The following is a 14,894-nucleotide window of genomic DNA, read 5'->3' as shown; positions in this document are numbered from 1 at the left end:
CACTTTCAAAACACATGTAGGTACTGGGGAAATTTAGTATCTGTTTTCCTTCTCACCTTTGCTCCCTTCTGTCCTCTTTTTTAAGAGTTCTATTACTTCTACATTATTTTTCAAAACAACTCATCTGTATTTTCACATTTTTGAATGGTTGCCAAAACAGCAGTGGAATTACTGGGTTTACCTGTATGCTCTTTGTCTTGTTTCCAGATGGAAGTCTTTTTTCTTGTGGTTCACTTGCCAGCATTTGTCCTCAGGTGATAATAACCTTAATGTACTTTCTGCCAGTTTCTATTTCATCATGTTACCTCTTGTACTTGAAGGTTCAGCAAATCTGACAAACCAGCAAAATGCAAAAGACAACGGAACTGCCACAGCAGAAACATTTCATGGCAAGAGGATAAGGGGTAGAGGAGCTAGGTTTTGGTGTTATTAATAGCAAAAGCAATAATAAAACTACAAAGCTGTAGGAAACTCTTTTTGCAGTCTGAAGTATTAGTTGGTGTTCAATAAACAACCAGGGGCAGAAGAGGTGATGAAAGCAAAATTGATCCTGTTTGTTTTCTCCAGATGTCACTTACTGCCTGATGTCTTGACATTTCTTAAAGTACTTCTGAAAGAACAGCTATATGATTCTTTTGTTCTCTGATACATTTGTGAGTTAGGTCAATGTTCATTTCATTTCAGACTGGGAAGGTTGAGGCCTGGAGGTTGACAAACATTTGTTGTGGATTGTACATAGAACAGAGGGGGGCCTTAATTTTAAACCCCTTTATCTGAGCTTAGTCCTATAGGCAACAGTTGGACTGAACCTACCTGCACCATTTGTTGAAGGAGTGTAAGTTTTAACTGATTTATGCTGGTTTTGGTTAACCCATATATCTGGAAGGGCATATGGAATCTTTTCTCATTGGACATTTATGGGTCCTTGCTGCTTGTGGCCACCATTGAGGGGTAGCATCAAGCTCAGTCCCCTTTCTGGGAATCTCAGTGACTTCCTGGATCCATGAGCCATGTGTATGTTGATAGGATTTCTGTCTTTTTGATGTTAGTAGTTCTTTGTGTTACTGAAGAAAGATGCAATGGGTAGTGAGTTCTTTGTTGCAGTGGGTGAGTTTGCATCAGCTCATTCAATCTATAAGAAACTTCAGCTAAAGGAAGGGCTATACTCTTGGGGTGATACACGTATTGACTTGGAGATACAAAGCAATCACCTAACCAGCACTACTTCAAGGTTTTCTGTCAGTACAATATGGTTGTTTCAGCAGTTTGAGCTGACCTCATTGCTAGGGTGTTGTACTGAACTGGACAACCTCATTTGACCAGTTCTCGTACTACTAAATTGATAAAATTGGAGTAAGAGGAGAAAATACTGAAGATGTAAGAACAAAGCAATGGCAAAAAAAAGTCATTAACTTCTTAAACAATATTATTCATTGGGGACTTCTCAAAAACAGAAGTTCAATAAGAAGCCATTGTTGTGACTCACAGTTTAACACAGGGCTTAACACTGTTCCTCAAGTACATTGATACAGTCTGTGTTGCTGGGACTTTGCATTTTGGCAATATTTTGAATGCTAAAGTCAACCCAAAAATTAAGTACCCTTCTGAACTAGAAAAGTAGTAGTCTATCCTGCAGTTGTTTGTTTGTTTGTTTGTTTTTTTAAGTCATACTATTGTCTTTTCCATTTCTATGTAAAAGTAAAGAAAAACAAGAAAAATCCTTTAAAATCCTTCTCATATGGAATTGCCAGGATTTAAAAGAAATAAAATTAGGATGTTTTCAAAGTTGAATATATCAAATGTCTAGAAAATGCTATTCCTGTATTTGTTTATAATTTTAAATTTGTCTTGTAACCACTGTAAAAAAAAAAAGTGGCAGATAAGACGAGGAAAGAAAATTACATTTTTGTAGATATCTTGCAGTCAAATTCAATCCAACAAAGGAGTTTAGAGGCCACAAAAGTAAAAGTTAATTGCTGGAATGATTGATCTTTACTACAGTACTAGAGGGAAAAGTAGGGTTTCAGTTGATCTCAAAGTATTATAAAGCAGTATTACTGCCTCTGATTATTAGATGCAAAAGTTCAGACATTGTGATGCAGGAGTTTAGGACTGGGACTTAGCCATCACTATTCTATCCTTACTTTCCTTTGACTGAAAATTCAGTAAGAGTAACTAGCAGACTTAAACAGCCCACATATTTCTACAACCATGTCATGGTTTGAGAGCTTCAGGGGGAAAACCTGGTTCAAACCACTACAAACCATAAATAAATAAACCTGTACGTAAAATTGCATGGCTATGTTGTACTTATTCTTCTAATGTAAAATATTTCCCAAATCAACTTCTCAGATATCTCTGTGCTTTGTTCCTAATGTATTAGAGGTTTGTAAACAACTCATTGACAAAACTCCAATGAAGCTTTATAGAAGCTATTTGCTACTTAAATTTATTTTAAAAATTAAACATGTTAGTGTTTCATAGGAAGGCAGTAATCCAGTTGGAAAGGTTTAAAAAGGTGAGGTACAGTTAAGCAATTTCTAAAATTCTCTGCTGGAGACATAGTGGGCTATTCCCAGCTGATCTGTTATATCACCTTATAAAATGTAATCTTGCTGGTTGAATTATTTAACATTTACTTGATTGACAGCAGTACCTGTTTTCATAGAAATAAATATGTGTTATAAATGGCATTACACATATAAGTGATAAGGGAACATGGAATACTATTTTTCCTATAAAACATAAAGGCAAAACTGGGAGAGTTCTGTCTTTATGTATAAACTGTATGAGCTTTTATATGATGTAGTTATATCACCTTTTGTGATACTTTGATCTTTATACCATATGAGTTCTTTATTAATGTTTTATCATCGCTGTCTTAATCTGAGGTATTACATATCTGTAGTGGTTTTTCAGAGATACTGGAAAATCTTCAGGTATTCCATAAGATAATTTTTTAAAATATGATTGAAAATCTCTTGAAAGGTGCTTTACTTGGAGGACTGGTAGATAAAGTTGTGGTAAGTTGGCACCAGCTGGCAGCACCCACACAACCACTCGCTCACTGCCCCGGCAGCAGGGAGAAAATTGGAAGGATGAGAGTAAGAAAGTGCATGTACTGAAATCTGCAGCTCTGGTCCTGTTGTTCCCTCATTCTCTCCTCCTTGGCACTTTCTGTCCTTTATTAAATATGTTTTCACAGAGGTGCCATCAGCTTGGCTGAAGGGCTCAGCTATGTCTGTCACAGTCCATTTGGATGTCTCAAATTTACAGAATAAGGTACTTTGTAAATTAAACGTTATTTTATGAGCTCATTAAGAAACACAACAAAAAACCTAGTTGCAACCATTTTCACAATAAGCGATCCCTGTTCTGTCCTAAAAGATAATGGTTTAAACATTAGTTACTCAAATCAATGAAGAATTGGCTAATTATTTATACTCTCACTTTTCATGTCTTCTACTTTTCTTAGAAGCCAATGATACTGATCATGTTGATCCAGGGAAACCTTATAGTACATTTAAGTATCTAAAGGGGCTACAAAAGAGCTGGATAGGGACATTTTACAGGGGTGTGTAGTGACAGGACGTGGGGTAATTGCTTTAAACTTGCTTTAGGCTGAGAGTAGGTTTAAATGGATACGAGGAAGAAATCCTTCACTGTGAGGGTGGTTAGACATTGAAACAGGTTTCCCAGAGAAGCTGTGGATGCCCCATCCCTGGAGGTGTTCAAGGTCAACTTGGATCAGACTCTGAGCAATCTAGTCTAATGGAAGGTGTCTAGTGGAAGGGGGTCAGAATTAGATGATCTTTAAGCTTTCTTCCAACCCAAACCATTCTAGGATTCTATGAGCTGATGCAGACAACTGTACTGTGTGAAACTAAAGGTTTATTCAAGCTGTTATACCAAATAATGTGCTAAGTGTGATGGAAGGAGTTTTAAGGGAAAGGAAAAGCAGCCTGCTCCTGGGTGTATATAGTTCACGTATTTCAGAATTGCCACTAAATGAACATGTTCATTTGGTCAAATAAGATATTTTCTGAAATATGCTTAGCAGGGATATTGCATTTTAGTTAATGCTGAAGTATTGATATAACGTTTAAATTAATGTAGGATTTTCTTATTAGCCAGCACAATAGTAGGTACAGTGGTGGAGGGGAGAAGCAGCATTTGATCTTCCTTTCCTCATCTCCACTCTGTAAAACTGCATAGGTTTTGTTGCAAAGTCTTCTTTGGGTCTTTTCATTAATTGGTTTTCTTAAAAAAAAAAAAATAGCCATTTTTATCTTAGGGTGAAATCCTTTTCTTTCTTTCTTTTTTTAAAGAATCTGTTCATCCAAAAGGTATTTATGCTGCCTTATGTTTTATGGCTTTCATGTTTTTTGAAATACTTTATTCTAAACTAGGCAAACCTGTAGGATTTTTTAATGCTGTCTTTATTTTCTTTTTTTTAATCAGTGTTATTTTCTAAACTTTGTTCAATATGACAATTATTTTGGTCCTTCTGACATTGTTTTTCAATTAAATTTGGCCATGAATGTTTGAAGTCCTAAAATGAACTGTTAGTAAGAGACAAAACAAAAAAGTTTAATACACAGGAAATTACATACTGTTTAAGGCCATTTGTTTCCTTGTCCCTTATACTGGGAGTTTTCATTTTCTCTCTTCTCACCTCTTCTTCACAAATAATTACTTCCTACTTCCTTTTGGACATCCATTTTTATGAGAAGGTGACAAATTGGAGAATATAAAAGTTGTTATTTCCAGTATTTCATCCTTCATACCTGATATTTCCATTTCATCATGACTATGTGGCAACTCTGACATTCGGATTTGCTTCAGAGCTTCTTCAGCAAAAGATGACATCTAGTTCCAGAAAATATGTGTCATGTCAGTCTTTGTGTGACTTTTCTGAGCAGACAGCCTACATATATGCTATATCCTTCTCCCAAAAAGACATTGTCGCTCAAATCCTGACCTTATTGAAACCTTCAAGATTTCTGTGGGCTCTGGATTTTACCACTGGGTAAAACAGACATGTCTTTCCTCTGAAGGATGGAAGCCCTTTGATTTCTACAGTACCACCCATAAGTGGAGGGAATATAAACCTGAACAGGTAAAGGGAGCTCTCAGCTGTACTTTAGAAATGGAGGTTGGAATTGCATCTTTTGGGAGAGATAAGAAATCATCTATCGGCTATCCCGTGGTTATTAGGGTAGTTTTCTAGGATTTAGTCACATTAAATGAATCCTTGTAGGTTGCAGGTTGATTCTTATGATTTGTCACCTAAAGTCCTTTTAATACTTTTTCTCACCAATTCTGTATTCAGTTCCTTTCAAAATTTCTCCCTTTTCATGAAAATATTTCGGCTGTGACTTTAAGGAGGTCTGAGATTTGGGTGCTTGCTGCACCAGAATAAAAATATAGAGAGGTCTCCTGAGTTCTACTGAGGGAAACAAGCTGTAAACAGTTTAGTCCAAAGTAACACAAAGGGAACACTTTAATTTTCACACATATATTTTCACTTCTGAGTAGTGGAACACAATCTAGTTAGGCAGTTGCACGATTGTCCCAAAGTGAAACAGCTGTCTCGGCTCTAATCTTGCCCTCTTATTCTTCCAATGAGGCTTTTTGATTAACTTTTTATTCTTAGGATAGCAATTTGTACCAAGGATCTAATTAGAACTTTATGTAACACAGCCAAAGTCCTCCTTTTGCAAGTCTGTCTCACCTCAGTCCTGCTAATCTTGCAGCTTTCAGTATGGAGCATTCTGAAATATCTGATATTTCAAGCTATCTCCTCTGGTTGAAAACAATTTCATCTATTGAGAATCGGGAGCAGGGTTCATTTGATTCTTTTGTCTCGGTAAGGAAAACTGTAACATATCTTTAAAATAAGGCATATTTTCAAAATTTAAGTTCTGAGGGTTAGGCTTCTTTTGGGGGGAAAATGGCTTAAACTGAATTCTGTTGAGCTGAATGAACTCAGATCTCTGACCATAGGTCTCCTGTGTTTCTTTCTGATAAAAGGATGATGGATAAAGAACTGCCTTTTATAAAAAAGCTGGTGTTTCTGGGGAGAGAATGTATAGTTCTATATACCTGGAGTTAAGAGATAGTGACAATATTTCAATTTTATCATTACTTTAATGATAAAGAAAAGAGAGAGCTACATTAAAAAAAACTTGAAATTGAGACATAGCTTTTAAATGAAGCAGTATTTATCAATTGTATATAACTATATAAATAGTACAGTAGTATGATATTGTGTATCATGTATAAAATAAAACAATTAAATAAATGATCTCTTCTATGTTTACATCAATATGTGTTACTAATTTTAATTCAAAATATTTTGAAAAAACAATTTATTTATATTAGTGTCATGTGCACTGGAAATATTTTAATAGCAGATGCAGGATGATGCTTCTGGTGACAGGGTTAGGTAAGCTAGGTGGAATGTGCTAGAAAGAAAAGAAGAGGGTATCTTTCTTCCATGTATCTTCATTTCATGTGAAATATAAATTTAATGGGATTATTTTTAAATGAAAATATGCTAATATTTTGTAAAAGATACATATATCTAAACTGTCAAGTATGTTATCAACAATCTGAAGAATTATTCAGTTCTAACTGTATCAGATCACTATTGAGCTAATAAGTGAGCAAAAGTGTCTTCAATATCAGATGGGCTGATAACAAAAGATGCTCGACCCCCTGTTTGTGCATGAGTAGAGAGCTTATACTGTAATCAAATAAGACATTTCAAAATGTCTCACAAAGCTTATAGTAGCATGTGAAGGATGGGCTGACTTTAACTTTGGAGTCTCTTGATTTCTCCTTGTTACGGCTGCCCTAAAAAACTTTGTGCTTCCCACAGATTCTGTGTTCTTCTTGCTATAATATTTTCTATGTCATTTTTCTCCCATTCCTCTGAAGCACACGATGTTCCCATTTCTTGTCCTCCCAGCCAAACATTTATTTAGTATCAGGGTCAGGTCTGCAGTGGGGTTTTATATGTTTAGTACTCAGAATTGGTACACCTGCCTGTGAAGTTGGTTAGCTTTTGGAAAGGACCATCACATTAGTGTTAATTTTCCCCAGACGTCCTATGGCGAAAGTCAGGATTTACAACAGGCTGAGAATGGTAAATGTGATATTTCTGGCAGGCATCATGATTTACTGGATGAGGGGGATATTTTCTTTTGGAGGGTGGGATTGGTGCCTAAAAGATAGGGTAGGAGGAGACTGGATCTGTCCAAAGGGTTCTGGGGAAAGGCTGCCTCATGTCTGAATGTCAGTTTCTTGGAATAGATGTTGAACTGGTTTTGAGGTTGAAACACTGCTGTACAATCGCAAGAGAAATCTGAGTTCCTGAAGCTGAATATTTTTAAGACTGCGCTCTTTGATTCCTGTATTCTACTTACCTCCTGCCGTAAGCAGACAGCTCTGTTTATGTTACTAAATGCTATGCTTAGTCCTTTTACAGGTGTTGTCTCCTAGCACCTGGTGTATAGTGCATAACTTCCACTGCTTTTTTTGTCAGGAAATCTTTTCTTTTTTTCCTAACAGTAATCAGAGCTTATTTCTGAAAGTCCTTTCCTGGAGCTTTTCCATTAAAAAAAGAGAAACAAACCACCATCATATCAGAGACAGAGGACATAACCAGGAGCTGCTTACTGTTGTTATTATTGCTGTTATTACTATAGGAAGAGGTTGCCTTGATGTTATGAACCATTTAATGTTCCAGTGTTTTCGGGGATCATGTTAAATTCATGAAGGGTTGCTGTGACATTTGAAGTTCCCCTAATTGATCTTGGTAGATCAGTTCTGACGATTTTTAGGTTTTGTTTCTCTGTGATTGTTACATCTATTGTTCGATACAGTGACAGGGAAAGGTCAATGTTGTGTTGTGTACAAGGAAGGTTTGTGGGATAAGTGGCTTTTAATTATACACATTCACACAGCAAATCCAGAGAGCACAGAGCTTTCCTAGTCTTGTCTGGATCACCACTAATAATGTGTACAAATAGCAGCATCTTAAATGTTTGTGTTTTACAAAGCAGAAAATATGTCTTTATATCTGTAACTAAAAGGCATCTTATCATCTAAGAACAGTCATGTTTCAAAGTGGTGACCTGTGTTACTTTTTTGCCTGCCTCATAGAAAAAGGGCCATGTTACTTGCTGCTAGATAAGTCCCCGTTAAAATTGCGACCATCTCTTTTAATTCAGTTTAAGATAATTTTTTACTCAGTGTTTCTTTATCCAATCCTAGCCAAAATAACACTGTTCAGAAATGACAGAATGCTAAAATGTAACGATGGGGAAAGACCTCATAGGTCACATCACCCATCTGTCAGAATGTGAATACTACCTATGGAATGTATTTCAGTGCTTAGTATAAGTTTATACAAGGGCAACAAGGCTTTGATGTCTCCTCTAGAGAGACTATACTATAGTTTGTTGAATTTGCCACACAGTTATATCTGTGTATAAAATCTTCTTGGCTACCCTTCACAGGAAACTGAAAAATATTCCCATGTTAAAATTAGCAAAATATTTGTTGAAAAGGATGCAAGTATAATTTTCCCTATATGGATTGTTTTTCAGCATCATTCATAACACCACAGATTTGTTGGGCTTTTTTTACATTTCTTCCTTTTGCTTTTAGTTCAGCTTCTGAAGTCTGTGTTTTTAGTATTGATTCACCTATTTGCACCTATAATCTAATTGTTTTAAGTTCACAAGACTGCATTTCCCTTGATTATTTCTCAACAGGAATTGCCTTCTCTTTTTTCCAGGCCTATAATTTTGATTCAAGTAAGGTGTATTTTTAAGGTCCGGTACAACTTCTTTGAAAGACTGTTGGTCCTGCTGTACTCTCCAATCATGTTGATTGTGTTTCTCAGACTTACAATAACCCCTGGCACTTTCTTTACTTAAGCCATGACTCTATATAGAGCTCCTTTTGTGGTGCTGTTACTTCTCAAGTTCAGTCCCTTTACATGGTTTCATTATTCTTCAAACTTATCATGCCATGTTGTGTTGATTTTGTGTTTTGAAATTTTTTGCTTAATGCTATTTCTAAGAATTAAGAGGTCAACAGCAACACATTTTAGTAGACTATATGTTAGGAGAGGAAGGTGTAGCTTTCCTTCTCCGTGGAAAGCTCTCAATAGAGGATATGTAAGGATATATATAAAAGAATAATCAGTTGCTACTTTATGTGTTTCTGTTTTTCCACAATAACTTTCCTTGTGGCTGTAGCACTGCTTCCACTTCTTTTTTTATTGAGAGACTTTATTGTGGCCTTGCAGTACTTGAAAGGGTCCTATAAGAAGGATGGGAACAGACTTTTTAACAGGGCCTTTTGTGATAGGGCAAGGGCTAATGGGTTTAAATTAAAAGATGATTGATTTAGATTAGATATAAGAAAGAAGTTTTTCACAATCATGGTGGTAAAATACTGGCACAGGTTACCTGGAGAGGTGGTGGATGCCCCATCTCTGGAAATGTTCAAAGTCAGGTTGGATGGGGTTCTGAGTAACCTGATCTAGTTGAAGATGTCCCTGCTCATTGCAGGGGGGCCTAGATGGAGATTAAACATTGGTTGGCAAGCCCTATAGTAAAGTACTAAATAAGTGTAATTCATGTAACAGAGCATCTCCATTGAGAAATGCATTTTATGCCACACAAGGTTAAACCATGTAAAACAGCTGATTCCCCCTCAGCCCTGGGTAGCTGCACTTCACATATGAATGTTTCTTATATTTTGAACTGATGTACTGTGGGTGCAGGGGTCCTGCAGTGATTTAGGGTTTGAAACAGGCTGTCAGCAAGCGATATATTTGGAATTATTTTGTTAATTTTATTCATCATGTAATGATTCTGGGACATAAAGGGACACTTTGGGACATCAATTAAAACTTCTCCAGAGGACGTTAGGTTAGAAACTTACTTTCTCTGACATAAAAATCAAAACATTCTTTGCTCCAGCACAGATGAACTCAATTTTGAGTTTATTGCAGATATTCAAAATTGAGTTTATTTCTTCAAGATCTTCCTATATAGTTAAATATGTATTAATTCAGTGAAAGCATTTGACAAAATAGCTTTGCCTCTGTATATACTTAGTCAGAATCCATGAGTTATTTTGTTGGATTTTATGAACCACAGTAATCCCCTGCTCTTCTTGTGGCCAATTCAGTGCTGAAACAAGTTCAGTGGCGATTTTGTTATTTGTACTATTAGAACTTTTCCAAAACTTTCTCTTTCTTTTGTATTTCTTATTCTTTTCTCTCTATGGAGAATTTTAGCTGTGGCACCAGTAAGTCTTGTTGTCTTCTGCTATTGCGAGCAGAGTCGATCAGTCTTTGGCACTGATTCCATTCTTTCTGGGCTGCTGTTTACAGTGCTCAATGTAATGGATTAGTTCCTAACAGCATGTGTTTCATTCTTTGAAATTTATGTTCTGATAAACCTCTTGAACAGCTACTGAATTCTGTTAAAGTAATTCCCCTATTTCACATTTAGTTTTGCATTCTCTTTTTTTTCTTCTCTTCATCTGCATTGTAATTTTTAGTCTATTAGTTTCTGTGGTTTTGAGGCTGGTTATAAAACCTCCACACAGAAATAAATGTTAAGCTCAAACTTCAGGTATTTCAGGATGTAGAAAGGTAATGGAATAAGATACTGGATAACTTCTCTGTAGGCTTGGTGTACCATGATTTTAAAAGCAAAAAGTTATATGGTGGGGTCAGCCTTTGCTTTTGAAGAGAAAGGAGGGAAAGCCAAAAATGAGAAAATACCATAATTAAGGTTGCAAGTGCAGTCCAGATCAAGCCCTTCCATCATTTGTGTTGGGATCACACGTGCATTTGTTTTCCCTCTGGCCCCACTCAGCATTTGGAGAAAGTGTCGGAGTATTTGTAGGTGTGGCTTAGTGGTGGCCTTGGCAGTGCTGGGTTAACATTTGGACTTGACGACCTTAGAGGTCTTTTCCAGCCTAAATGACTTTATGATTCTATGAAAGAATGGCTATAGTTTTTTGCTTTGCTTTTGTTTTTCTCTCTTGGGAAGGAGTTTTATCTTTGTGCACACCAAGGCTGAAAGAAAAAAGGAAAAAAGAAACATGCAGCTGGGTTAAATAGGATGCCTAAAATCACAGAATCATAGAATATTCTGAGTTGGAAGATACCCTAAAGAATCATCAAACCCAGCTCCTAGCCCTGCACAAGACATCCCCAAGAATCTCACCATGTGCCTGAGAGCACTGTCCAAATGCTTCTTGAACTCTATCAGGCTTGGTGCTGTGACCACTTCCCTGGGGAGCCTGTTCCAGTGTCCAGCCACCCTCTGGGTGAAGAAACCTTTTCTAATATCCAACCTAAACCTCCCCTGACACAACTTCAGGCCATTCCTTCAGGTCCTGTCACTGATTGCCAGTGCTTGCCCCTGCTCTTCCCCTTATGAGGAAGTGGCTTCCCCTCAAGGCCCTTCACCATTTCTACTGCTCTCTTTTGGATGCTAATGTTTGTATGCTTATAGATATCTATATTTATACATATGTACATATCCACTTGCCACTTAGTTATGATCATTTTGTAAAAGATTAAAATCCAATTGAAGAGAAAAACTATTTTTTAAAAAATGTAAGAAGTAGTCTACACTTATGGATGATGCGACACATTAATATACTAATCAGGTATAAAGAACTTGACAGACATTTGATATGTAGTGATAGGACAGTGGAGATAGAGCAGGGATCAGAGCTGAGATCTGTGTCATAAATTAATGTTATGGCCCATTCACTTTCAAAAGGCCAAGAACATGTGCTGAAGTGGTATATGTAAACACAGGATTTAGGCCTAGATTTCTGATCAAAGCTGGAGCACTGGTGTAAGACACCGCATGAATTTCTTTTGTGAGTCAGTAGAGATGTGATAATGAGACCTCTGTGTGAGTCTTAATATGGCACTTGGCATCCTAGAATGAGATGGATGGATCCATGCTGTCTAGTGATAGGAAGGTTGTCACCTCAAAATTTAATGCGTAATAACATTTAGTTGAATAATATCTTCACTGGAAATTTTGATGTACCATAATTATCCCTCATTCTCTATAGGGCTTTTCCCATTGACATTTCTGTGTCCTTCACTGGATCTTATATTGAGCAAAAAGTTACCTACTATGTTAGTCATTGCTAATTCAAATTGCTAACAGGTAAGAGGAAACTTCCGAGGGAGCTTTAACAACTGTAAAGTAGGTGCTTTCTTGCCATTCCCTCTGATAGCCTATGGATCCACACAGAAATGCTAGGTTTTCCTTGGGTCTAAATATTTTTTTTTAAAAATATGTCAGATAATACAATTTTAAACAGGAAATAATTTCTACATATTAAGTGAAAACCAATGTAAAACCCAAATCTGAAAATAAGGCCACCTTCTTTGAAAGGTATAATTTATGTTTAAATTAAGTTGCTTTATATAAGGTTGCATTAGTTATGTAGGGAGTGGTCTTGAGGATTTCTTGAGGCATTTTGCTTCTATTCTTGACAGCTGCAGCCTGCAAGCAGAGCTGCTTTTGACTTCTGTTTTATGTTTTTAAGTAAAGGTAGGATTGTCTGCTGAAAAGTCATTCTTTAGATGTTCAAAGAGGTTCCCTATCTTTTACGTTTTCTGATTAATAACAAGGAAATGACTTTTTATCCTTCTTAGTCTTACAGTTTGTAATTCAGTGGTAAATACAAAAAAGGTTCTGTGTGTTCTGTGATCTTGAGGCCTCATAGCATGCCAGAGAACTGTTTTGACATCTAAATTGTCATTTAATCTTTCCTGCCATTGTGTGTAAATGTAAATCTATTTCTTGCAATTGTGAAAGGAAACTCTTGACAATGTGAAATGAATTTAAACTAATTCAGCATTGCTGTCTTAAGGCCTTAAACAGACTGACATTATTTATAAAATAGTTACCACATAACTATGCAAGTGATTTCATGGTCTGGTGTTGAATACAGCACTGCATAGTAGGAACAGTTAAAATAAAGAGTTATGAATGCTGAACAAAGACAGAAGCTCAGTATAATATGGATAATCTCTACATCTGTGAGTGCTATAAGCCAAACCAGTCAACCAGGATAATGCTAGCACTTGTGGTAAAGTTCATCTTGTCTGAGAGGCATGAGTCATGTCATACACTTGTAGAGAATTTGGTAGCAGAGTAAATGTTCATGAACTAGACCGTGTGCCTTTTTGTTCTCTTTCCACTGGCTTCAAGTGCTTTTACTCTACCCTGCTTCTGAGTTGTGCTTTTGGAGGAAGAGCAACTAGACCATCTGAATTGCTGCAAGCAGAACAATCTCGTATATATTTGTGGAAGCAAAGTCTGTTGTGATCAAGTCCTTTAAGAAGAAAAATAAAAAAAAATCTTCCTTTTTACTTTTTTCCCCAAAGCTATTCTAGTTTTGTCTCAGCTATGCCAATCTGTCACTGCAGCTGTCAAGTGTGATGCCTTTTCTTCAAAGCACAGAGATGGTTCAGCTGAAAGCGCTGCTTCTAATCAAGGACAGGAGAAAGGTCTGTGCATGGAGCAGGAGCTATAAGGCTGACAGTCCACATGATACATTATCAGTTTATTATAATACTTAATGTATAGTTAAGGATGGAGGCATAAAGGAAAGTGAATGAGGAATGAGGAAAACAGGATCACTCAATTTACTGTACTCACTAATATTCACTCTTCTGGTGATTGGTTTGGTTATATTTTGCAGCTAGGAATACCTCAGTAAAGTGTAATTCAATGTCTTGGTGAAGACTGAAGAGCAGGTCGAAGGGCAGAGCTAGGAATAAAGTAATTATTTTCCAGAAAGCTATTTCTTCTTCTCACTCAGTCTCAAACCTAGATAGAGAGTATATATGTATGAGTGGGTATACAGATTATGAGAGATAAGAGGCAATGCTGTCTCAAAGACACAGTAGGCAGAGGTTCTTGAGAGAATCTAGACAATTTTTTGTATGTCTTTGTTAATTTATGTACAATTGGAAGTACTGTTGATACGTTGTGGTTGATAGATTTCTCAGTGTTCCCATAAGAAGTACAGAGATACCTGAGTATCTTTTTTGAGAATTTGGTGAACTGGTACATGTAGCATGTTTTCAAGTCTGCATAGATACAGACACATCATCCTGGAAGGTAAAATCTTTCTGACTCTCTGTCGATGCTGATTGTCTTGATTTATCCCTTCGGTAATTTCAGTGGGATTACAGGACTATTTTGTTGCCCGTGATTGCAAACTGTCTTCTCAACTTTGCATGATTGAAGTCTCCTACTTTTCTTTAAAGTATGAGCTACAAACAGGGCCCAGCTAATAAAATCATCTTCATTTCCTACACTTTAATCCAATGTTGGAGCTCAGGAGGTCAGCATTCTTCAAATCACCATATATCAGAGAGACCGAAGGAAAATGTTTTTATTAAATCATTTTTGTCATTAAAGAAAACAAAAGAAACAAACCCCAAAATACTAAAAGGACAAGTTATCACACAGATGCACTGTCCCACACATGCACACATGCAAACACATGCACAGATATAAACAGGAGGAACAGAAAAGGAAAATGTACTGATGGTATTAGTTGTGAGAGTGGTTGTAGTCACTATATCCATCTGAAACTATTGCTCTGTGAATTTTTTCATGCCCATCTGTCTGATCAGGATAAATGTCTCAGTAGCAGAAAATAATCAGTTTGATAGTTTAGTTCAATTCTTCCAATCAGTAAAAAGTACAATAAGAACAGTGTTGAAATGAACCCTGAGAAATATTCTAGCTTGAAAACTAATTCTTTACCAGCTGTGTAGAAGGGCCAATCAGGGAAGGATCACACCATTCAGA

The 14,894-nt window shown here is 36.6% G+C and overlaps 1 protein-coding gene across 19 annotated transcripts in view; it reads left to right on the top strand.

Moving 5' to 3' along the window:
* Positions 1-14,894, top strand: part of DLG2 (discs large MAGUK scaffold protein 2) — a 997,608-nt gene that overhangs the window by 582,489 nt on the left and 400,225 nt on the right. Inside the window, exon 1 of one of the 19 annotated variants that reach the window (XM_017819637.1) lies at positions 5,825-5,869. The exons of 17 other annotated variants lie outside the window; for them this stretch is intronic. Coding sequence is in view for 1 of the 2 variants with exons in the window: in XM_017819635.1 (XP_017675124.1) it covers positions 7,148-7,150 (3 nt within the window). In the remaining variant the exon portion in view is untranslated. Of the gene's footprint in view, positions 1-5,824; positions 5,870-7,131; positions 7,151-14,894 lie in introns of those variants that run through there. One more of the 19 variants, XM_017819635.1, reaches the window with a different exon arrangement.

This window comes from Lepidothrix coronata, unplaced genomic scaffold, assembly GCF_001604755.1.
Source record: "Lepidothrix coronata isolate B3197 unplaced genomic scaffold, Lepidothrix_coronata-1.0 Scaffold76, whole genome shotgun sequence".
In the NCBI taxonomy this organism is placed as follows: domain Eukaryota; kingdom Metazoa; phylum Chordata; class Aves; order Passeriformes; family Pipridae; genus Lepidothrix; species Lepidothrix coronata.
The sequence above is the reverse complement of the archived record's forward strand: the minus strand, read 5'-3'. Positions and strand labels throughout refer to the sequence as shown.